Below are 25,093 nucleotides of genomic sequence, written 5' to 3' on the forward strand. Positions count from 1 at the left end.
TTGTTCTCGGTAAATAAATGAAAATAGCAATCCATCCCTGTGATTGGAATTGTACTGATACTGTGTTTGCTATAAAGATGGAGCTTCAGTTGGGTTTACTTAACACTCTGCTTTATGCCATTTCAGGTGCTGTACCTGGAGGTGTACCAGGAGCCATTCCAGGAGGTGTTCCAGGTAATCTGCGCTGGAATTTGCCATCTCTGCATAATAAATTGTAATGTGTTTATCTAGTTCAGATTCAAAACCAAAAATTTCCTGAGCCTCATTAGCAAGGTTCAGCCAGGGTCTAGGCTTTCATGTATCCCATTTGGTTAACATAGACAAGGCAGTAAGGTTCCTGTCACAGAAACTTTTAACAGACAGCTCCAGATATGGCTTTTGTCAAAGTTTTTGAGCTTAGAAAATTCTCCTAAACGTCATATTCTTCAAACAGAGACCAAAAGCATGGAGGTAATGCGGAGGCTCTATAAGACATTTGTCAGACCACATTTAGAAAATTGTGAGCAGTTTTGTGTTCCATATTTAATAAAGAACGTGCTGACATTGGAGAGGATCCAGAAGAGGTTTACAAGAATGATTCTAGAAATGAAAGGGTTAACGTATGAGGAGTGTTTGATGGCTATGGGTCTGTACTCACTCGAATTTAGAAGACTAGTGGACCACCTTATTGAAACCCAGCAAATATTGAAAAACCTAGAATGGACATGGAGAGACTGGATCCAGAACTGGGAGAGCCTTGGAACATTGGACATATCCTCAGAATATCTTTAGTGGAGACAGGAGGAGAAATTTCTTTAGCCAGAGGGAATGAATCTGTATTATTCATTGCCACAGATGGCTGTGGGGGCCAATTCAAAAAAAGTTCAAATTTCAAAGTAAATTTATTATGAAAGTACATATATGTCATCATATACAACCCTGAGATTCATTTACTGTTGACACACTCAATAAACCTATTGACTACTAATCACAACTGATTCAATGAAAGACCATCCAACTTGGGTGTTCAACCAGAGTACAGAAAACAAGCTGTGGAAATACAAAATGAAAGACATAATTACAATACATAAATAAGCAATAAATATCGAGTCCTTGATATCGAGTCCATTGGTTGTAGGAACATTTCAGTGATGGGACAAGTGAAACTGAGTGAAGTTGTCCCCTTTGGTTCAAGAGCCTGATGGTTGAGGGGTATTAACTGTTCCGGAACCTGGTGGTGTGAGTCCTAAAGCTCCTGAACCTTCTTCCTGATGGCAGCAGAAAGAAGAGAGAATGTCCTTGGTGGTGGGAGTTCCTGATGATTGATGCCGCTTTCCTGTGACAGAGTCTCACGTTTCATTGGTATTTAAAGGGGAGGTTGATAGGTTCTGGGAGTTTGAGACCTGATGAAGGGTCTCAGCCCAAAACTGTTTTCCATAGATGCTGCCTGGCCCGCTGAGTTCCTCCAGCGTTTTGTGTGTGTTGCTTGGATTTTCAGCATCTACAGACATTTTCATCTTTGTCGATAGGTTTTTGACTAGTAAGGGCATGAAAAGTTATGAGGAGAAGGCAGGAGAATGAGAGAGAAAATAAATCAGCTCTGATCAAATGGTGAAGCAAACTCAGTGGTCTAATAACCTATCACTGGAGCTGCAAGATGTACACAAACAATTCAAGTTTCCTGTCAACATTCTATATTAACTTGACATTTTTAATGGAAAGTGAGTGACAAAGCTTCAAGATTAGTCCCAGTGAACCAGCCCATATATGCAGATCTTCAGATGCAGAATATCTTCATCATTTACTGAAGAAAATTTACAAAGGATCCACGAGCTGGAGAATTTTATTTGCCACCCAGTATTGTTGGTCTCAGCCTGAAATGTTGACTGTTTTTCCCCTTCTTTAATGCTGCCTGATTTACTGAGTTCACCCAGCGTTTTGTGTGTGTTGCTTAAGATTTCCAGCATCTGCAGAATCTCTCGTGTATCTGTTGTTGGTCAATTAATTTTTATCCAGTCATCTTGTCACCATTTCTTCTAGCTTGTGTTTTTTTGATCCAATCTGTTGCAAGGCTATTTAAGATACCATAAATCATTTGCACATCGTCTTTGCAAGAGAATGGAATTAATGTTAAAATGCCCTTAATTCCACATTTAGTGCAATTAAGGTACTTTGGATGTTAGATTTGAATAAGATTTATTAATATTGAAATTAGGGCAAATGCAAGGAGACAGTATATTTTTAAGTGCAAGACCTTTAACAGTGTTGTTGAGCAGAGAGTTCTTGGGATCCAAGTTCATAACTCTTTTGAAAGTGGCTAGTCAATGAGATGGTTAAGAAGGCTGATGGAATAGTAGCTTTTATTAGTCGAGGCATTGAGTTCAAAAGTCAGGAGGTTATGTTGCAACTTTATAAAACTCTGGTTAGGCCACATCTGGAGTGTTGTGTCCAGTTCTGGTCACCTCACTTTAGGAAGGACTTTGAGGCTTTGGAGAGGGTGCAAAAGAGGTTCACCAGGATGCTGCCTGGTTTAGAGGGTGTGTGCTATCATGCAAGGTTGGACAAACTTGAGTTGTTTTCTTTGGAATGGCAAAGGCTGAGGGGAGATCTGATAGAGCTTTATAAGATTATGTGGGGCATAGATGGGGAGTATCGTTTTCCCAGGGTAGATATGTCTAATACTAGAGGGCATGTATTGAAGGTGAGAGGGGGTAGGTTCAAAAGGAATGTGAGGGGTAAGTTTTTTATTCTGAGTGTGGTGAATGTGCTGCCTGGTATGGTGGTGTAGAGGCTTTTACGATGTGTTTCGATAGGCACATGAATGCGAGGATGGTGGAAGGATACAGATGTTGTGTAGGTAGGAGGGATTAGTTTTTGGAGGGTTTTGATTTACTTTTTAGCTGGCTTGGCACAACGTTGTAGGCCACAGGGCCCGCTCCTTTACTGTACTGTTCAATGTTCTATGTATTTCGGAGAGAAGGGATTTGTCATGTAACATGTCATGTTTGGCATTACTTGTAATCAACTCTGTCATAATTTGTTAATCCATTATAACTACAGGTGGATATGCAGCAGCCAAAGCAGCTAAACTTGCAGGTAAATCTTTTATCTTTGGTGCCCCTGCATGTTAATGGATTAATTCATCCAAGTTCTCATACTCATTTTCTTTGCTTGCATCTGCTAAAGTGAAAATGGATAAAGCTGCCTCAGTTTAAAGAGAATGGTAATAATCTGTTATGCAGGAATGTATTGTATTTAAGCATTGTTAGTACACACGGCATAAATATAGAATTAATCCACAAGTACAAAACTAAATTGAATGGGGAATAGGCACATCGGCACAGACCTGCTTTCTTCTGTTACTCAGGAGCAGAATTTGTTACTACAATGTCACAGTCCTTGTATATAAGCAGTGTGAGAATACAATGTGCATTTGCAATACTTGAAGTAGTCTATATGCCATTTAATGATTCAATAGAACACCATTTGAAATTTATTTCCCTTCATACCTCCAGGATTTTCACATCCATTATCGGAATAATTGAATCAACTTCCTTTTATTTTATCATCAAAGATGCTTTCTGCCATCTCGTTCAAGTAAATTAAAGTATTTTTGAACTTTTGGTCACAATCCAGAACCTGTTTTTATAGGGAATAAAAACTGTGATTCACATTTTAGATGGATAGTGTTAAATATAACAAAATGTATTTAGCAGTAATATTAACATTGTCCGTTACTTATGTAGTGTATTGATAATTAACATGAAACATAGAACAATATAGCACTTCGGTCCATGATTTCTGTGCTAAATCAAACTAAACCTCTTCTGCCTGTACATGATCCAATTCCCTCCTAATCCCTGTATATTGACGTGTCTATATGATGGCCTCTTAAACTCGACTATGATATCTGAGTCCACGATGACTCCTGAAAGATCGTTCCAGCCACCTATCGATCTTCAGTCAAAATAACTTGCCTGCATAGCTAAATTTTCATCCTCTCTCCTTCAATGCATGTCCTCTCAAAGTTGACATTTCTACCCTGTGAAAAATATTCTGACTGCTTACTCTATCGATACCTCTCATAACTTTATAAACTTCTGCCAGGTCTCCCCTCAGCCCCCAGTATTCCAGAAATAATACACAAGTTTGTCCAGCTTCTCCTTGTAACTCATTCATTCTAACCCAGGCTGTATCCTACTAAACCTCTTCTGCATCCTTCCCGAAGCCCCACATCCTTCCTGCAGTGTGGTGAAGAGAATTGCACACAGTGATTGTATGTCTCTTGTGTTGATATTCCAGGTGCCGTCCAAAGGGGTGTTACAGGAGTTGTTCCCGGTAAATTTCATTTATTCATATTTTTGATGTTTATGAAAATGGTTCTAACTTTTATAAATACAGCTATGTGTGCTTTGTCCCACAAAACTGGTCTCTGATTTTTTTAAATCATTTGCTACTTTTGGATTAGAAAAATGGCACAAATCTGCTATAATGTATTACCCTAACTGGCCCGAAAAGAGTGAATTGAAATTCCCCACAGTAGACTCAGGATTCTCCACCTATCAATATTGGCTTGAGAACCTCTTGTAAATATGAGCCTTTAGTTTGAGAAGCTCTATGATTAGGCAAGAAAATAACTCACTTTCGTTTTACATGCTGTTGGATCCTGATTCTTTTGTGATCCAAAGGTTCTTCAGAAGTTAAGGAGGCAAGAAATTTGTTGCTTGCAATTGTTTTATTAAGTGCTACAAGAACAAAGAACAGAAGGGAAGAAGCAGCATGAAGAGCGAAAGAGAAGAAGGAGAGAGAACAAAGGAGGTCCGGTCCTCTCATACCAGACCGCTGATAAAAGTAAATCCCATTGAAATCACAACAGATATTAGTTAACCAATTAAGTAGCTAGTTTCAAGTCACGTGACACCTGCCACTGAAACCAAGAAGTTTCCAGAAAAATACAGAGGCAGCCATAGCCACTGAAAACCATGCTGAACATGTATATAGGTGCTTATATTAAAAATACAAACAAATATAACAAAGTTAAACAAGAAAAATAACAATTTTATAGTCTAATCCCACAATGCCATTTACAGCCACTTGATTGGAAGCATACTAATTTTCAAGTGGTAAGAATGTTTTCACCATTTTAAACTGATCTGTTCCATTGAACACGGTTCTTAAAAAAAAAACCCTACACCATTGAAGCTAAGAACATTTCGGTTTTGCTTCAGTCCGGCACATATGTGGTGAATATTCCCTGAATGCAGATTTTCTTCCCTTAAGGATATTAGTGGACCAGATGAGGTTTTTACTACAGTTCTGTGGTTTCATGATCACAGAGAGACTAGCCATTTCACTTCAATTCCAGATTTATTTCTTGAATTCATATTTTCCATTCACTTGTCAAATTCGAATTTATATCCTTGAATCAAACTTTAGGCATCTGGCTATCATTCTTGCAAATTAACCACAAGGCTACTGTAGTTTCATTGACCAAACTCCATGTGGCCAGACTAAGATAATTCAAACAAGACCTATGAAACTACAGTATAAGGAATTAACAGACAAATAGCTTTTTCTTATTTTACTTGTAATCTCGACACTGTTATTTTGATGGATGGATTTGAATAATCTGCCATAATACTAAATATGTCAGAAATAGTTTTTTTCCTCTGGAAGGAGGGTGAGTGTTTGATCATCTCAGCATAACTCATTGTAACCCAATTTCCCTCAGGATCAATAAAGTATGTCTGTCTGTCTGTACTATTCATTATCATAAGTTGTCAATCTTCTGCCATTGCAGATGGATACGCAGCAGCCAAAGCAGCTAAATATGGAGGTTAGTCCAAACCATCTGAAGCTTAGGGAAACTAATTCATGCCAATCCTCATTTGCAAGTTCTTGCTATTATTAAGCCAGTCTTCTTGTTGTTATTATTATTATTATTAACTCAAGTGAATAATGCTATGTCTCTATTTGTTGTACCTGTGATCAATGCATATAAATGGGAATGATCTACAAGACAAATAGGAGATGAAAGTGAACGGTGAAGTAAACAGAAGGAGGTAGAACTACCTGCTACTGTATCTCACTGTGTCTTTTGTCATTGCAATTCACTCCATGTTGTACTTATTGAGATACAGCACGGAATAGACCCTTTCTGTCCTTTGGGACTCACCACCCAACAAACCCCTGATTTAACCCTAGCCTAATCACAGGACAACTTTACAATAACCACTTAACCTGCCAACTAGTGCATTTTTGGGCTGTGAGAGGAAACCAGAGCACCCGGAGGAAACCCACGCAGTCATGGGGAGAACGTACAAATTCCTTACAGGCAGCAGCGGGAATTGAACCTGGGTCGCTGGTACTATAACTTGTTATGCTAACCAGGATGCTACAGTCCTATTAGGTGTGAGGAAATATTCCTGAGCATGCTCCAATATTTACACAACTGTTATTGCTACTCATTGATTGTATCAGACATGTTTCCAAAATTTTTATAGGATGGAAAATTGGAGCATTCAGAAATCTTTCATCATACTGCATGTGTTGACATAGGTCATATGATTGTCAACTCCAGAATATAAGCAATAGGGTAAACTGCTCTTTGATTTCAATAATTTCATTCAACATGTTATGGATCTGTTGTAACAACAAATTAAAGCAGCATTTTATCTTTGTAATTGGCAGTCTTAGTATAATAAGGTGCTCTCAGCATTACAATTATGGAATTCAGTGAGTTTTGCACAAAATATATATTAATTTGTATCTCCGTGTGGTGATATTGCAGGAGGGATTCCTGGGGTTTCAGCTGGTGTTCCAAGGGGTATAGCCAGAGCTGCTCCTGGTAATTCAGCTTTTAATAACTTATTCAATATATTTTTAAGCTTGGTTGAAATGAGTATGTTTTATTGGTTTCAACTTTTATTGACAATGATACATACATCCCCAGAACACTTCCCAGTGGCCAGATATTTAAATTCCGATTCCTATTCACGTCCTGACATGTCAGTCCATGGCCGCCTCTTGTGGCAAGATGAGACCACACTCAATCTGGAGTTTCTCTTTCTGGTTTAAAAAGAATCCCTTCCCCTCCCCTTTTCCTCTATTCCCCACTCTGGCCTTTGACCTCTTCGCAGCTGCCTATCACTTCTCCCTGGGTGTCCTACTCCTCCTCTTTCTTCTATGGTCCACTCTCCTCTCCTATCAGACTCTTCCCCAGCCCTTTACCTTTCCCACTCTCTTGGCTTCACCTATCACCTTCCAGCTAGCCTCCTTCCTCTCCCCCAACCTGTTTATTCTGGCGTCTTCCCCCTTTTAGGTCCTGAAGAAGGCTGGCTGCCCAAAATGTCGACATTTCCATGCACATTTACATACATGCTGCCTGACCTGCTGAGTTCCTCTGGCATTTTGAGTATGTTGCTTCAGATTCCTAGAACATTATCCACAAGCAGCAGGAATTTTTCTTCTCACTAGAAGCACAACTATAGAAAAGAAATTCATTGATTTGCCGTGTAATTTATGCTGCCAAAAGTGAAATTCCAATTAGTGACCTTCATGTCGTAACTTCACTCATTAAGTATTTGAAAATCCTTCTGAAAAATCTAGTGACTGTTTGCTATTTCTAGTTGTGCTCTTAATATCTAAGATGAATTTTAAAATGTTTTCTTAGAAGCACCAATTTTTTTGATCAGCTCCTCAAAAAATGTGAAATTCTGACATCACACTTTCATGATTTCATTAAAATAATTTGAGTTGGAAGATGCTCTTGGCATGTGCAACCAACCATCTATCAGAATCCTACACCATTTTCAAAGATATCCACAGAAGTCTGAATGGTGAAGATTCAAGCACCTCTATCATAACTTCGGTTTATAACAGCAAACATTCAGTGGAGTATTGATTAGCATTTGCTGAATAAAGTTTGCACAGGTCTCCATGGAGCCTAGGAGTTGGCCCAGCTCAGTGAATGTTCTGTTCGGTAACTTTGTGACTGGTGACAAAGCTGAGAACCCTTGCCCTTACAATCTGGTGCTATCTGATCTCTGTGGCTGTGGGCATCCTTAACTCTGACAGTTTTTATTTTCCCCTGTACCCCTGAGATGAAGAGGCAGGTAGAGTCAGTTCATTGGTGTGTAGAAAGTAACATACTGTTAGATCAGATAATAAAGACAGCTTTTCTTCCCTGAAGGAAACCATTAGAGCTGCTATGTTTTTATGCCAGTTTGGTGACTTCATGTCACCATTACAGTGTCCAAACTTATTTAATTAGTTAAATGTAATCCTTCAGTATCATGGTAGGATTCAAGCTCCGTATCAATCACTTAGATACTGACTACTTACAAGTAACTTAACCCTTCAACTACTATACATAATGCTCAGGTGTAGAGTGCCCTCAGTAAGGGGAATTATGCATGATCTACATTCAATAGCCACTTTATTAGGTACACCTGCTCGATAATGCAAATATCTAATTAGCCGATCATGTGGCAGCAACTCAATGCATAAAAGCATGTAGACTTGGTCAAGAGGTGCAATTGTTGTGCAGACCAAAGATCAGAATAGGGAATAAATGTGACCACAGTGACTTTGACCATGAAATGTTAGTTGGTGCCAGATGGGGAGGTCTGAGTAAACCACAAGCTGCTAATCTCCAATGATTTTTATGCACAACTGTCTCTAGAGTTATCAATGAATGGCAGCTCTGTGGGCAAAAAATGCCTTGTTAAAGGGAGATGTTAGAGGAGAATGGTTTGAGCTGACAGGGAAGTGACAGGAACTCAGATAAGAATGTGTTACGACAGTGGTGTGCAGAAGAGTATCACTGAATTTACAACATGTCAGAAATGGATGTTGAAATGGATGGGCAACAGCAGACCATGGATATACACTCAGTGGCCACTTTATTGGATACAGGAAGTATGTATGCACAGGAGGTACCTAATAACGTGGCCATGAAGTGAATGTGGAAATATGGAATTCGTGACTGAATTGCTTTTTATTCCACTTGAAATGTCACATTATGAGTTGGATTGAAGCAAATGTTATTAATATTGAATATTTCAGAAATTACTTTTCTCTAGATTGTCCTACAGTTGATCTCTATAATATTATTCACTCTTTCGGCTCATAACTCGTTAATTCTCTCACACTGCAGATGGTTACGCAGCAGCCAAAGCAGCTAAATACGCAGGTAAACTTTCCTATTTTCGCAATTCGATCAATAGTCCCATTGCATCTTGGGAAAAGTAACGGACAAACTCTCATGTTCACAAAATCTGCAGATGCTGGAAATCTGAGGAACGCACACAAACTGCTGGAGTTTTTGTGTGTTGCTCGGATTTCCGGCATCTGCAGATTTTCTCTTGTACGTGGATAAAGAAACAGTTGGTTTGCAAAGACATCTTAGTAATCTCCCTAGTAAAGGAATGTGTTATTAAATATTTAAAAATTATATTAATATTACTGTTTTGTGTAGAAAATATTGAAAACAACAAAACTTTCAAAAATATATAATTAAAATAAATATCAGAAAATTCAAGGTGCAGATCTGCCATTCATACATTTAGAATTTTCAAATACTCATTAATGCCTTTGATCTTGATAACTGATTGAATGTTGCGTGCCTTGTGTGTTAATTATAAGGGAATACTTGTGGAAGTACTGCAATCTTACTACTAACCAGAGTATCATTGTAAAATTTACGGAGGGCAAAAATCTGAAATACTTTCATTTTTTCATCATAATGCATATATTTGCACAACCACTTTGCATAATAGACACATCCAAATCCTAAATAATAGAACTACTCTTCCTCATCAAATACCTTTTCTTCTATCTCACTGAAGTAACTGAAAGTACACAAACTTCAGTCACAATACAGAATCTCTAATAGTAAATAAAAGTATAATAAGAATAAGAAATTTAATATTGATACCGTGCAATTTTGTGAGCTTTGTAGAGAACCTAGAAAATACACACCTTCCTTTGTGCTGACCTTTCAGGTGCTGTTCCAGGAGGGCTTCCCAGGATTTCAGCTGGAGGTTTTCCAGGAGGTTTTCCAGGAGGTTTTCCAGGAGGTTTTCCAGGCGGCTTTGCAGGGGCTGTCCCTGGTAATTTTTCACTTATAACTATCTTATGAATGCACCTTTAACATGGGTTTAGCAACACACAGAATCTAGATAAAGAGACAGCAATCCATCACCATCGTACCACCCAGAAAAGGAATATTTACATATTTGATATCATGTTTGTCACTTGAATTGCTGGTATTTTTTGATCTAATTGCACTTCAACGGAGTAAATGGTGAAGAGCCACCAACATTGTACATCTGGCTCCACATAAGCTCCAAGCTCCAAGACCTAGGCCTCAGTACCTCCTTACACAACTGGATCCTCGATTTCCTCACTTGCAGACCCCAGTCAGTTTGGACTGGTACATCTCCTGCACAATCTCCCTCAGCACAGGTGCACCACAAGGCTGTGTGCTTAGCACCCTGCTCTACTCTCTTTCTAAGCACAGCTCCAATGCCATATTTTGAGTTTGCTGACAGCACCATTGTCATAGGGAGAATCAAAGGTGGTGATGAATCAGCATGCAGGAGGGAGACTGAACATCTGGCTGACTGGTACCACAACATCAACCTCTCATTCAATGTCAGCAAGACCAAGGAGCTGATAATTGACGTCAGGAGGAAACCAGAAGCCCAGGAGCCAGTCCTCATCTGGGGATCAGAGGTGGAGAGGATCAACAACTTTAAATTCCTCAGTGTTATCATTTCAGAGGATCTTTCCTGGGTCCAGAATGCAAGTACCATTACAAAGAAAGTATGGCAGCGTCTTTACTTTCTGAGAAGTTTGCAAAGATTTGGCATGTCATCTAATAATTTGATGAACTTCTATATATGTGTGGTGGAGAGTATACTACCTGGTGCATCAACCTGGAATGGAAACACTAATGCCTTTAAATGGAAAAGCCTACAAAAAGTAGCAGGTACAGCCCAGTCTACCATGGGTAAAGACCTCTTCACCAATGAGCACATCTACATGGAGCACAATTTCGGTCTTGGCCCGAAATGTCAACAGCACTTCTCCCTATAGATGCTGCCTGGCCTGCTGCATTCCACCAGCATTTTGTGTGTGTTACTAAACTTTAAGATTTTATCACTCCTATATTACCTTGGGCTGTTATCAGCACAGTATCAAGTTGGGTTCCCTAGTGGAGACTGCAAATTCCCCAGACTGCTTATGAACTAAGAAAATTTTGTAAATCGGAGCATGAAGTTTGTATAAGCCCTTGGTATTAGCTTGGAAAATTGTTCTCTAGTCTTTCATTTTTGAAGTGGATGGACTTTGTTGAACTTACAACATGCTGCTTAGGATCCAATAAAAATGTTTGAGTCAGAAAAGCTTTTTTGGCATTTTTAATTGTTTTGTAGTATTGATGTAAATTAAAAACATCTGAACTTTGTAAATTAATGAATAAACATACTGGTATAAATTCTGTGTCTTTCTAAAATTACACTCTAATATAGAGTAAAATTAACTCTCATCCTGTCATGTGTATTTAGACCCAGAATTTCAACAGCTAATTTAAGGTGTTATTTTAATACATTACTATAATTTTCAAAGTAACTTTCCTCTGAGAATATTGATAATTCCCATATAGTTTATAATGCTACAAACAATCTGAAAACATTACCTGCCATTAGAAGAAAAATTTTCCTCCCTCTACCAGCACCATTAAAGAAATAAATCCATATATTCATCTCTCTGTGGTACTTGCTCTGTGGGACCTTGCATTTTAGTTTTTGTTTTACACAAAGTGTTATGTTTGTAACTTCAAAACATTAAACTGATGAAATATTAAATACACACCAGATAATAACTTTAATTCCCAAGTAAAAAACACAAAATGCTGGCAGAACTCAGCAAGCCAGACAGCATCTTTGGGAGGAGGTAGTGACGACTCTATCTCTATCTCTGGAAACAGCCTATCCACTGATGTCTACTACAAACCTACAGACTCCCACAGCTACCTAGACTATTCCTCCTCCCACCCTGTCAAGTCGTCACTACCTCCTCCCATAGATGCTGTCTGGCCTGCTGAGTTCTGCCAGCATTTTGTGTTTTTTATTGATTTCCAGCATCTGCAGATTCACTCGTATTGCCCTTAATTCCCAAGTAACTGGTTGTGGATGTCTATGAAAAATTCTAGATATGTGCTGCTTCTATCTTTTAACTGTCCTATTCATTAAAAAGTTGGGAATGTCTACACTAGATTATACTTGAGGAATGGAAAAGAAACATGTTTTTCATTTGAAAGTTTTAGCCATTGATGTCCAGCTCCTAATGTGAAATGTAATGTTGTGAGTATCCCCCAGTGATGCAACAGATATGATAATGAATGGGATCAAGTCCATAATTATTGACAGATGCACAAGAGATTTTGCAGCCTCAGTAAACATTCCATATGAATGTCAAAGGTTTTCACAGGGAGTTCGCAATGAAACTTCAAACACTGCCAGCATAAAACTGGCCCATGTCTGCAAGTATTCAAACAAAAGTCATTCATTCCTTGCTGGGTGAAGATTGCTTGATATCCATTGAGCTGAAGAGCTCTGCTGATGGTTCAGCTCAGTGGAAGTTCTAACAGCCTTTGGTCAGGAACTTAATGAGTGGTAGCAATAGCCATCAGAGTTTATTTTGTGAGTCAGTCCCCCTATCATCAACTTATTTTGATTATGGAATCTCATGTAATATCATTAAATATTCAAATATGTTTACATACTTGAGGGTACAAATGGCACTAAGCAGTTACTAACTGACAGAAACTGCTCTTCAGCTGAGGTTCAGGATCAGCTATGTTAGTGGGTCTGAAGTCGCCTATATGCCAGAATAATATGGAATTCATATTCTTTTTCCAAGCGGGACATCAATGGACCACAATCAACTTTATGACAACTAAGTGAATACACAGACAGCATTAGTAACAATAAGTAATTCCAAATTCATGTAATTACTTGAATTTGTATTTTCCACTGTCACTTTAAGGTTTAGACGCCTGCCTCTGGATCAATGTTCCAGAGATTGGCTGCTCACCTAGTGGCTTAATTGTACCCAATTGTCAGCTCTTCGTAAGATAAGTTGTAAATTATCTATAATGGGGTAAGGAATTTATGGTCAAATCATGGTTTCTTATCCTAATTGTAATATTATAGATTACTTGGTTAGTTTACCTGAAAAAAAAAGTTGCATTAATATAGATTATTCACAATGGGTTTACTCTGAAATGTGCTGATAGGGTCCATCTTTATGATGCTCATTATTTTACACTGTATGTGCCTGTTCACTGTCTTAACTTGCTAATCTTATGTCGTCGCAGGTGGGTATGCGGCAGCCAAAGCAGCTAAATATGGAGGTAAGTTCATTTATTTCTTAGCTCAGTCAAGGATCTACTGCACCTTGAGGAACATAATTCATGCAAACTTTCATGCTCATTCTCTCTGCATGCTTCTGTCAAGAGTTAAATAATTGAAATATTTCTGCTAGGAGTAAACTCCCTAATGAGGCAGTGGAATATCAGATATCAAGACATTATAATATTATATGTCAGAATTTTTGGGAACAATTCTCTTAACAAAAGTAAAGTCTGATAACAGTGATGGAAAGAATCTGAGGGGCAGATCTACTGTTTAGACTATTATTAATTTATGCCTTTGGGCATTGTAATTGATTCCAGGTTGTATTCATTGGTAATCAGGGAAAATGCGTAGGAGTGTTGTGCTTATCAGATGGTGAAACATGAAATATTTTCACTTTTTTTCATACTGTAAATATGTACACCTCCAGTATGGATGATTATCACACCTTGAAACTAAACAATAAGATAAACTGTTCTTGCTCATCAAATATAATTTCTGCCATCTCATTCTGGCAATAGAATGTATTTCAACACCTGGTCACACTGTAGAATCTTTCGTTTTACAGGAAATAAAGCAACAATTCACCTTTGAGATTAAAGTACTTCAGATTTAAAAAACATTATCGATGCAATTCTGTGAGTTCTACAGAAAATACAGATGACTGTACCTTTCCTGTGTTTATATTCCAGGCATTCTTCCAAGAGGGTTACTTGCTCAAGGAGGTTTAATTCCAGGGGGTGTTCCTGGTAATTTTGTCACTTTATTATGAAATTTTGATATTGTATGTAATGTGTGTGTTTTATTGTTTGCAGCTTTTTACATTTCACTATGTTGTGCTTTACATTTGGGAGAAGACTTCCAATTTTTTCACTGTTGTGATTCGATTACATATGCAGCCCAGCTTGACACAAGAACAGAATGGAATAAGGTTTCATAGAGGAAACTCAGGACCCCTATGTTTAAACTAGCAAATCTTGTAAATTGATAATGTTAGAGCAAACCCTATTATAAAAAGTGAAAATTGCTCAGTCACCTTGCATTTTCTATGTGTTACGTGGCCTCTTGTGTCTGCACAATGCTGGTGGGGAAGCGCGCCAAATCCCTGAGTGGAAAGTGTATTATTGGCAGATTTAATTCATCTGTTCTATCAATTAAAGTTAAAAACATCTGAACTATGTAAACAAATGGATAAATTATTTAGTATAAATTCTATGCTTCTTACAAAAGGTTTTAATATTGATACATATTAATACATATAATATTGCTTGTGTTTTAGCCCATCCTGATACTCTTACACATAATTTAAGTGGTCACTTCAACACATTGCTAAGTTTTTGGAAATAACTTTATTCTGAATATAGAGAATATAGTGAGCCACAAGCATCTTTACACAATTTTGTTGATTAATTGGTCATAATTAGTGATAATAATTATTTGAATTTAATTCCAGATTTATTTAACTACTTGAATTTAAAATTTTCAACAGCTATATTGGGATTTAAACCAGTATCTTGGTATCAATGCTCCAGACCTCTTGTCAATAATCCAGTAATTTAATCACACTTTAATACTCTTTATTGGATAATCTACACATGAACCATATATAGATGCAAAATGTATCTGTGAACAGCCTTTCTGTATTCTAATTGTAATCACATGGATTACTTTGTTAAATCATTTGAACAATTTACACTTATACGGAATGTCGGCATATGGGGATTTACAGGAAAGGGATGATGGGGTTCATTTTTTTAGGGTTACTCATCACTTCACACAATATGTACCCATATTCTGAGTTAACTTTTCAATCTCATGTCATTTGCAGCTGGATATGGAGCAGCCAAAGCAGCAAAATATGGAGGTAAACCTTTCTATTTTCTTGCTCCAGTCACTGTACATTGGGTAAGCCTAATCTATACAAACTCTCTCGCTCACTCTGCTTGTAAGCCACTGGAGTTGTGGAGCCATTGACCTGTACAATATAGAAACAGGCTCTTCACCCACATGTCCTTGCCAACCAAGTACCTGTCTATGCCTATCCCATTTTCCTACATTTGACCAATATCCATCTATTCCTTTCCTAATCATGTACCTGTTTTTCCAGCATCTGCAGATTTCCTCGTGACCTGTTTCTAAAAGCTGTGATTGTATCTGCCTCTATCATCTCATCTGGTAACTTGGTATATATGCAACACCCTCTGTGTGGAAAAACTTGCTCCTTAGATTCCCTTTAACTCTTTTCCCCTCTCAGCCTGCCCTCTAGCTTTAGACTCCTCTATTTTGGAGACACTGACTACTTACTGTATTCATGCCTCTTATAATTAATATAAACCTTACTAAAGTAATCCCTTACCCTCCTCCACTCCAGTGAGAACAGTCCCAGTTTTTCCAATCTCTAATTGTAACTGAAGTCCTCCATTGCATGTAACATGTTGACATGCCTTCTGTACTCTTTCTTGTACCGCTATGACCAGTACTGCAGACAATATTTCTTGTGCAATATGACATACAACATGATATTCCAGGCCATATATTCAATACCTGTACCTATTAAGGCCAGCATGCTGATGCTTTATTACCCTACCCTATCTATATGTGACATTATTTTATGGGAGTTATAAACTTACACCCCAAGGTCCCTCTGTATATCAACAGTTCTAAGATATCTACTATTTATTGTTTATGTCCAGCCAGTATTAGATGACCCAAACGCTTGACTGGATTAAGTTCCACCTGAAACTGCTGCATACTATTTTCCATCTGATTTATGCCCCTCCATATTCTTTTCCTCATTATCTCCAACTCCGCCAATCATTGTCCCAAGACTGCTTTGTACAGAGGCACTCCTAAGTTCCGTTGCACAACAGCATTCTGCAATCTTTCACCGTTTAAGTAGCAATATGATCTTCTACTTCTTCCCCTCCCCCAAATGGATGACCTTGCATTTACCAGCTTTGTAGTCCATCTGCTGAACACTCGCCCACTCACTTAACCGACCTATATCTCTCTGAATCCTCTACACAGCTAGCTTCTTCACTCAATTCAGTGTCATCAGCAAACTTCGATATACTACACTCAGTCTCTCTTCCAAAATATTTTAAAGTATTGTGAACAATTGCGAGCCCAGTTCCAACCCCTATAACACTGATTGCCAACCAAACAGACATCCATTCAGCACTTATCTCTGCCTTTTATTGATTAACCAGTCTTCTGTAAATACCAATACATCATCTCCAACTCCATCATTCATCCTTTATGAGGATCCTTATTGAATATCAAAACATTTTTAAATATCAAAAAAGTGGAACAATATTCCTGACAAATGTTAGATCAACATAATTACTGTTTATAGATACAGAAGTTGCTGCTCCTCGTTTATGCTTTTGGTCATTATCATTGTTTCCACGTTGGGATTCACTATTAATGGAGTCACACTTACACAAAGGTGAAACACTTGTAATAATTTAATTGGCAACTATCAAAAATTCTCACAGGGTGCAGGATCTAAGCTACAGAATAAATTGCTGTTCCTCATCAAATTTGATCTCAGCAATGTCATTCAAGAAACTAAAAACATTTGATCTCTTAGTCACACTGCAGAATCTTTCTTTACAGCAATTCACATTTATGGTCTCAGTAATTATGGAATGTTGATCGAATTAAATAGCATTGAAGCTATCAGTTTTGTAGAAAATGTAGTTAATTTTATCTCTCCTGTGCTTATATTTCAGGTGTCCCAGGGGGTGTTCCCGGAGGTGTCCCAGGGGGTGTCCCCGGAGGCGTCCCAGGGGTTGTTCCCGGAGGTGTTCCAGGTGCTGCTCCTAGTAATTTAGTCACTTATTAATGTTTTTTTTCAATCTATTTTGATCTTGATTGAAATGTGTGTACTGTATTTTAACAGCTTTGGTAATTCAGATGCTTTGCACTGGAAAGTAGTCTTTAAGTTCTTCTCACTTTTGTGATCAGATTAATTATTTAGCAATCATGGAGTAGCCTGGTGTAATTCAAAAACAGACTGAGTGATTTTTCTAAAATGGGAGCCTCAGGTGTGAATAAGCCCTATTATTATCAAACATCAGAGATACAGAGGGAATCCTCATGCAAGACTCCCAGAAGGTTAATTTACAGGTTGAGTGTGCGGTAAAGGAGGCAAATGCAATGTTGGCATTTATTTCAAGGGGAATATAATATAAAAGCAAGGAGATAATGCTGAGCCTTTGTAAGAACCTAGTCAGCAATTTAAAGTGGTCCATAAGGCCCATATGACCAAGGATAAGTTGACTAATTTTTAGTTGGATATATCTCTGTATTGTGAGAAATGTAATAACGGAGAAGCTTCACTCATTCATATGTTTTGGACATGTCCAAGTCTTGGAAAATATTGGAAAGAAGTATTTCAAACTTTCTCGATACTTTTCAAAGTAAACCTTAAACCTAATCCCTTGACTGCTTTATTTGGTGTTGTTGGAGGAAAGGATATTTTGGAGTCATCTGACTTGCACATTTTGGCTTTTACTTCTCTTATGGCCAGAAGGACGCTCTTGCTTAAATGGAAAGATGCGGCCCTCCTATTCACACCCAATGGTTACGTGATGTGATATCATGTTTAAATTTAGAGAAGATGCAACATTCAATCTCTGAATCTAGTCAAGACTTTCAAACATTGTGGGGACTTCTTTACTAATCAGCTTCGGTCTTGGTAGTGGGTTAGATTTTTTTATACAATAAAATTACTATATTTCAATGTTACAAATTAATTAATCTGCATGAATATAGGGTAAGGAGTCTTTATATGCAATTTAGTATAATGTATTGATATATAATTTTTTCTTGTACTCTGTATTCTTATATGTAAATTAATAAAAATATTGGAAAGGTAAGACCCTAGTCAGGCCGAACTTGGAGTAAGGGTATTGTCAACAGTTTTGGGCCCTGTATTTCAGAAAGGATGTGTTGTCATTGGAGGGAGTCCAGAGGAGTTTCATGAGGATGATTCCAGGAATGAAGGGGTTAACATATGAGGAGCATTTGGCAGCTTTGGGCGTGTACTCACTGGAATTCAGAAGAATGCGGGGGGAATGCTGAAAGGACTGGATAGGGTGGATGTGGTGAGGATGCTTCCTATGATGGGGTTATCCAGAACTAGAGGGCACAGCCTCAAAATTGAGGGGCATCCTTTTGGAACAGAGGTAAGGAGCAATATTTTTAGCCAGAGAGGAGTGAATCTGAGGAATGCTCTGCCACAGGCTGCGGTGCAGGCCCAGTCCATGTGTATACTTAAGGTGAAAATTGATCGTTTCCTGATTGGTCAGGGCATCAAAGGATATGGCGAGAAAGCAGGTGTATGGGGTTGAGTGGGATCCAGGATCAGCCATGATGGAATGACTGAGAAGACTCTGAGTTTGATGGCCTAATTCTGCTCCGATGTCTCACGGTTTTATGATCCCCTATTAGCGAAGGAAGTAGTGCTACAGTATATAGCTTGTGAAGTGGGTACCGTATGTTGGCAGTTGGGAACCACACACAGATTTCAAGAGCAGAAATATTTTTTCAGCATTTTGAATTTTTTTGGGATTTCATTGGTGTAAATAATGTTGCTGAAAATCCCACACTCAATGTACCTGTCCTCTCTCTCTCTCTCACTTTTCTTCCTTGTAGGTGGATATGCTGCAGCCAAAGCAGCTAAAGCTGCAGGTAAATCTTCCGGTTTTCATAATTCAGTGACACTCTGCTTCACAGACAACCCTGCTATCCAGATCTGTGTTTCTCTTCTATTTGACCTAGGCAACTGGCAGACATTTAAAGCTGCATCAGCTGGTAATCTGAAACAAAAATAGAAAATGATGGAAAGACTCAGCAGGTCAAACAGCATCTGTGGAAAGAGAAACAGATGCTGCCTGATCTGCTGCATGTTTCCAGCATTTCCTAAGGTAGATTTAAAAATATCACTTTGGTTAAGGAGAATATCAGTGACCCCTTTGCAGTGATGTCAAACATCTATCAAACATCACAATATAGTATTATGCACTGTGTGTGTGTATGTATGTGTGTATATATATATATATATATATATATATATATATATATATATATATATATATATATATATATATATATATATATATATGATTGTATGTTTCTATTTTCCTAGATTTGGAATCTGTTATTGCTCACTGATACCATTTTGTTATTTTAGTTTTGTGCTTTGTTGTGCTACATGTGTAGAAACAGAACATATAAGGGTAAAGAGATATTAACAAGTACCAAACATTGGCTTTTCAGTGGATAAATCCACCTTTTGGTTCTCTCCTTCCATCCCTTTGCATTACTGGGAAGAGGGAAGCAACAGGATGGTCTTTTGTGCAACACGCTGAACGACTAATCCTTCTGATTAAATCTCAGGTGTCTACACTGAGGGAAGTACTTAGTTTCTCAGTTTCTTTCCCGCCAAAGGAGTTGGCAACTGAACAAGTTATCATCAGCACCCCTTCTCTTCTTTAAAGTAAAATTCCTTGATAGATTTCGACAGCACAAGTACGCTCAGTGACCCCTTTATGAGATACCTCCTGTTCCTAATAGAGTGGTCATTAAGTGTATGTGGTCTTGTGCTGCTGGAGGCCATCCACTCTAAGATTTGACACGTTGCTAACATTCAGAGAAGCTCTTCTGCACACAACTGTTGTAAAGTATGGTTATTTGATTTAAAGTCACCTTCCTGTCAGCTTGAACCAGTCTGGCCAATCTCTTCTGACCTACAGAAGAGATTTTCACCTACAGAATTGCTGCTCACTGGATTTTGCTTTGTTTTGCAGCATTTTCTGCAAACATTAAAAGACTGCTGTGCGTGAAAATCCCAGGAGTCCAGCAGTTTGAGATGCTCAAACCACCCTGTGGGGCACTAACAATCAATCCACAGTCAAAATCACTTCGACTGCATTCCTTCCCCATTCCGATGTTTGGTCTGACCAACAACTGAGCCTCTTGACCGTGTCTGCATGCTTTTATGCATTGAGTTGCTGCCACATAATTGGTTCATTATATATTTGCACTAACAAGTTGGTATACCTAATAAAGTGGCCACCGAGTGTAGTTCCTTAGTGCATTCACCATTTTCTATGCTGAGTAATCAAGTGTATTTCTCCATGGGGAAGTGCTGACTCATAAAATTACTGGTTTCATTTTGCACCTTCCTTTTGTTGTCTTTAAGAGCAAGGCTCCTAAAGTGCATGAACCAGAGTGTGCAGAATAACACTTAAAGAGAAACATTTAATAAAGCATTGATTAAAAATGAAATGGTATTAAGATCTGTTTTGCTGAAGCCATTTTTGCTCATAATGCTTTGAATGGAATATGAAATAGATTGATGATTCATAAGCCAATTACTAGATTACAGGTTGTTAAATTCAAACATTACTCTTTGATAACATTTGCTGAATCACATTATAATCGTAAAATCATACAGCCCTGAAACATGATCTCTTGTCCCGCCACTTCAGTACTGGCTATGATGCCTGTCCACAGTAATCCCATTTGCCTGTGCTAGACCCAGTGACTACACCTTCCCGAATGGCAGCTCTCCATTTCAGACAACATCCTGGTAAAAGTGTTCCTGGTGTCCTTTTTAAACCAAGATTTAAACAGATGAGTCAATTGATCAAGACTAAAAAATTCTGAATCAATTACTGAACAGTATTAAATTCCATCCACAGTGGTTACACTTGACCATTTCCACTGTCCTGGCACACTTGTGCTCACTGCATTGTTTGGAGTATTTTTAGGTTTTCTTCATGCTCTATTTCTTGACCAGTTTAGATCCAGAATTTCCCTACAGTATGCAGCACACCCATGGCTCCTTTATTTGGTACACCTGCTCATTAATGCAAATGTCTAATCAGCCAATCATATGGCAGAAACTCAGTGCATAAAAGCATGGTCAGAATGTTCAGTTGTTCAGACCAAACACTGGAAAGGGGGAAAACGTGATCTACTGAAAGTGTTGATACCAGGCAGGGTGGTTTAAGTATCACAGAAACTGCTGATCTCCTGGGATTTTCATGCACAATAATCTCTGGAGTTGACAGAGAACGATGCAAGAAACAAACAATATCCAATGAGCAGCAGTTCTGTTGGCAAAACTGCCTTGTTAACGAGAGAGGTCAGAGGAGAATGGCCAGATTGGTTCAGGCTGACAGTAATACAAATAGTCACATGTTACCACAGTGGCGTGCCGAAGAGAATCTCTGAACACACATGTCAAACATGAAGTGGCTGGGCTACAGCAGCAGAAGGCTGCAATGGTGGTACCTAATAAAGTGGCCACTGAGTGTAGATTCTCCTTCTCATTAACGTAATCGGAAGTACTTGAACATCTATTCACTTTCCTGAATCTGTTCTTACAGCAAGTAAAGACAACTTAATGTTTGGCAAATTCAGTAATAACTAAATGATTTCAGTATCAATGCTATGTGAGTCTGAGAATTTACAGAAAATATCACTGATTTTTTTTTTGCTCTCCTACTTTGATATTCCAGGTGGTGTCCCAGGAGGGGTTCCTGCACTTCCAATTACATCTGGTCTAGGGGGTCTTCCAGGTGGCATTCCAGCAGGTCTCTGAAAATTTTGTCACTTGTTCATGATACTTGTAATATATTTTGATGCTGATGGATTACATATGTTTTATTGATTCCAGGTCAAAAAAATGAATTTTGGAGAATGACAAATGTTGCAAATCTAGTTAAAAAGGAAAAGGAAGCATGTGTAAGGTTTGGGACTGGACATGTAAAATTGGGCAGGGCCCTTGAGGAATATAAAGGAAGCAGGAAAGAATTTAAATAGGGAATCAGGAGGCTGCAATAAAAGGGGCTGTGAAACGTCCTTGGCAAGTAGGGTTTAGGAAAATCTCCAGGCACCTTACACATGCATTAAAAACACAAGGCCTAAAGGAGAGTATCGGACTGCTCAAGAACAAAGGAGGAAATCTTTGCCTGAAGTCAGTGAAAGTGGGTAAGGTCCTAAGTAAGTAATTCAGGTTAGTATTCAGTGAAGTAAAGGACATGGAGGATAGAGAGATCAGCAGGTCAAATGTCAATATTCTAGGGCTTGTTGATTTCAAGAAGGAGATGTTAGGTTTCTTGGGGAGCATTGGGGTTGATAAGCCTCCAGTGCCTGGTCGGTCACAGTGAGAGGCAAGAGAAGAGGTTGTTGAGGCCTTCACAGAGAATATAGGTGAGCTCCCAGAGAACTGGAAAATACCCAGTGTTGTCCCTCTGATTAAGAGTGGCAAAAGGGAGAAACCAAAAATTTATAGACTGGTGAGCCTGCATCTGTGGTAATGAAAGTATTGTTCAAAATTCAAAGGGATAGGATTTATTTGCATTTGGGATAGCATAGACTTTTTAGGAATAATCAGCATGTCTTTCTGTGGGGAAGGTCATATCTTACAGACAATTGACGCCTTTAAGGAGGTGACAAAGCTGATAGATGAAGGTAGGGCAATGGACGTTGCCTTCATGGAATTAAGTAAAGTTTTTCACAAGGTCCCTCATGGTAAATTGATTCAAAATAAGGCACATGGGATCCATGGAGACTTTGTAGACCTGAGTTAAATTTGGTTTGGGCATTCATACAGAGGGTTAGTGGTGGTGGTTTGGACCAAAGGACCAAAGATCCTGTTTCCATGCCTCTAAGGTGTCCTCTTGAGTGAGTCATTGTTGACCACATACTAAGTCTACAATGTGACACTCAATGAAGTTTTCATGGGTTCAAGTCCCTTGGAGGCTATAGATGTACATAACTATTGCACTCAACGTTCTGTGTCAATTCCAATGTTCCTTGTGCAAATTGGGTGATGATAGTTTAAACATTACCAGGTGAGGATCTGTCCATAACAGTGAATGGCCAGAGAATGAATTATCATTTACAGATACGGACTGCCTGAGTATCTTCTCAGCTGTTGATTTCTGCAGGTAACCCAACTCACTGGGTACTTAGTCAACATTCCTTCAATAACATGGTTTGACATAAGAAGAGCCACCTCAGCTTAGTTTGATGATGGAATGTGCTGCAGTGCCAACAAATATCAAAAAGTATATATATGATAGTATTGAAAAACCTGGCAATAAGGTAAATGATTCAGTATATACACCATGCAACCATATGGAATAAGGTAAATTATTCAATGTATATACCACACAACCATAGGGAATAAGGTAAATCATTCAGTGTATATACCACACAACCACAGGGAATAAGGTAAATCATTCAGTGTATATACCACACAACCACAGGGAATAAGGTAAATCATTCAGTATATATACCATGAAACTATATGGAGTAAGGTAAATCATTCAGTATATGCATTATGCAACCAAACGGAATTAATAACAAATTGTTCTTTCTTGTCGAAAATGTAAGCATATAGATGATTTTATTTTGTTACAAAAATAGGTCTTGAAGCACACAACGATCAAGCAGCATCTATAAAGTAATGAACAGAGTTAATGTTTCATCGGAATTTTGTTAGCTGGGCTTGAAGAATTTGCCTCAATACTAAATATCTTTGAATCATTTTTCTCTGTAATGGTGTGATGGTGTTAACCTACACAGGGTGCTGTTGTAACATAAATCCTTTGACATTGCAGGTGCTTATGGAGCAGCCAAAGCAGCCAAATATGGAGGTAAAATTTCCTATACATTGTTCCATCAATGCCACTTTGTTTCATGGGGAATTCTGTAATCTATACAATACCTTGTGTTCACTCTGCTATTTGATCCTACCAAAAACAATAAATTTTTTTAAAGTCTTCATTTCAAGAGAATCTCATTGGTTTCACATGTAGCAGTGCATCACTGAATCTCAATAATGTATTAATAAGCATGGTACAATAACTTAATAATCCTCTTGACAAATATATGACCTAAGTAAATGGTAGAATATTGCAAAAAGTCAGAATTGTTAGGCAGCTGTTTAAATATTCAGACACTCAAGTGTTAGGATCATCTGCTAAACTGTTCCAAATTTCATCTAACCACATCCTTCACATACCTGAGTATTTCTAGTGTCCTTGTATGCTGTAGCCCATTTTTTTTAGAAAGATTCTCAGATTTTCCATCATAGTGCATATTCCACAGTCAGTTAACATTATGGTCTTCGCATTCAAAATGGAGTAAACTACTCTTTCACGTCAAACACAATTTCTCCACTTTCACTACGACTGTATGAGTTAAATAATGAAGGCATTAAACTTTTGAACATGGTGCACAATCTGTTCTCGCAGTTGATGAAATTAGCAATTTATTCTTGTAATTGGTAATATGAATAATGCTGTAAACTTGGTAACAAATAAAAATCACTCTTGTTAGGGCGATACAAAGTTGAAGTGGTTGTACATCAGTTGTGTTGATATTCCAGGTGGTGCTCCAGGAGGGCTTCTTGCTTTTCCATTTAGGGGTGTTCCAGGTGCTGTTCAAGGAGGTGTACCTGGTAATTTAATCTTCCAATATCTTAATTTTTGAATGGAAACTTTAAGTACGGTTTTTGACAAGTTTTGTAATTTTTTTCTTTAAAAATTTGTAGCCTTTCGCTTTATATGAATTCTATAGTTTGATTGCAAGTAGAAAAAAATTATCCTTCCTGAGCGAACTTAAGAATGGAGTCATAGCCGTGGAGAGATACAGCACAGAAACAGGCT

General features: G+C 38.2%; 1 protein-coding gene across 7 annotated transcripts in view; it reads left to right on the forward strand.

The window, feature by feature from the left end:
- Nucleotides 1-25,093, forward strand: part of elna (elastin a) — a 227,255-nt gene that overhangs the window by 105,031 nt on the left and 97,131 nt on the right. For all 7 annotated transcript variants that reach the window (XM_073053627.1, XM_073053632.1, XM_073053626.1 and 4 more), the window contains 15 exons: nt 127-174; nt 3,040-3,075; nt 4,282-4,317; nt 5,780-5,815; nt 6,770-6,826; nt 9,137-9,172; nt 9,984-10,091; nt 13,364-13,399; nt 14,093-14,149; nt 15,229-15,263; nt 17,170-17,215; nt 19,062-19,097; nt 21,935-22,009; nt 24,044-24,079; nt 24,814-24,885. In XM_073053627.1, coding sequence (XP_072909728.1) covers nt 127-174; nt 3,040-3,075; nt 4,282-4,317; nt 5,780-5,815; nt 6,770-6,826; nt 9,137-9,172; nt 9,984-10,091; nt 13,364-13,399; nt 14,093-14,149; nt 15,229-15,263; nt 17,170-17,215; nt 19,062-19,097; nt 21,935-22,009; nt 24,044-24,079; nt 24,814-24,885 — 750 coding nt within the window. The remainder of the gene's footprint in view (nt 1-126; nt 175-3,039; nt 3,076-4,281; nt 4,318-5,779; nt 5,816-6,769; nt 6,827-9,136; nt 9,173-9,983; nt 10,092-13,363; nt 13,400-14,092; nt 14,150-15,228; nt 15,264-17,169; nt 17,216-19,061; nt 19,098-21,934; nt 22,010-24,043; nt 24,080-24,813; nt 24,886-25,093) is intronic.

The sequence above is a fragment of the Hemitrygon akajei genome, chromosome 8, assembly GCF_048418815.1.
Source record: "Hemitrygon akajei chromosome 8, sHemAka1.3, whole genome shotgun sequence".
Taxonomy (NCBI): Eukaryota; Metazoa; Chordata; class Chondrichthyes; order Myliobatiformes; family Dasyatidae; genus Hemitrygon; species Hemitrygon akajei.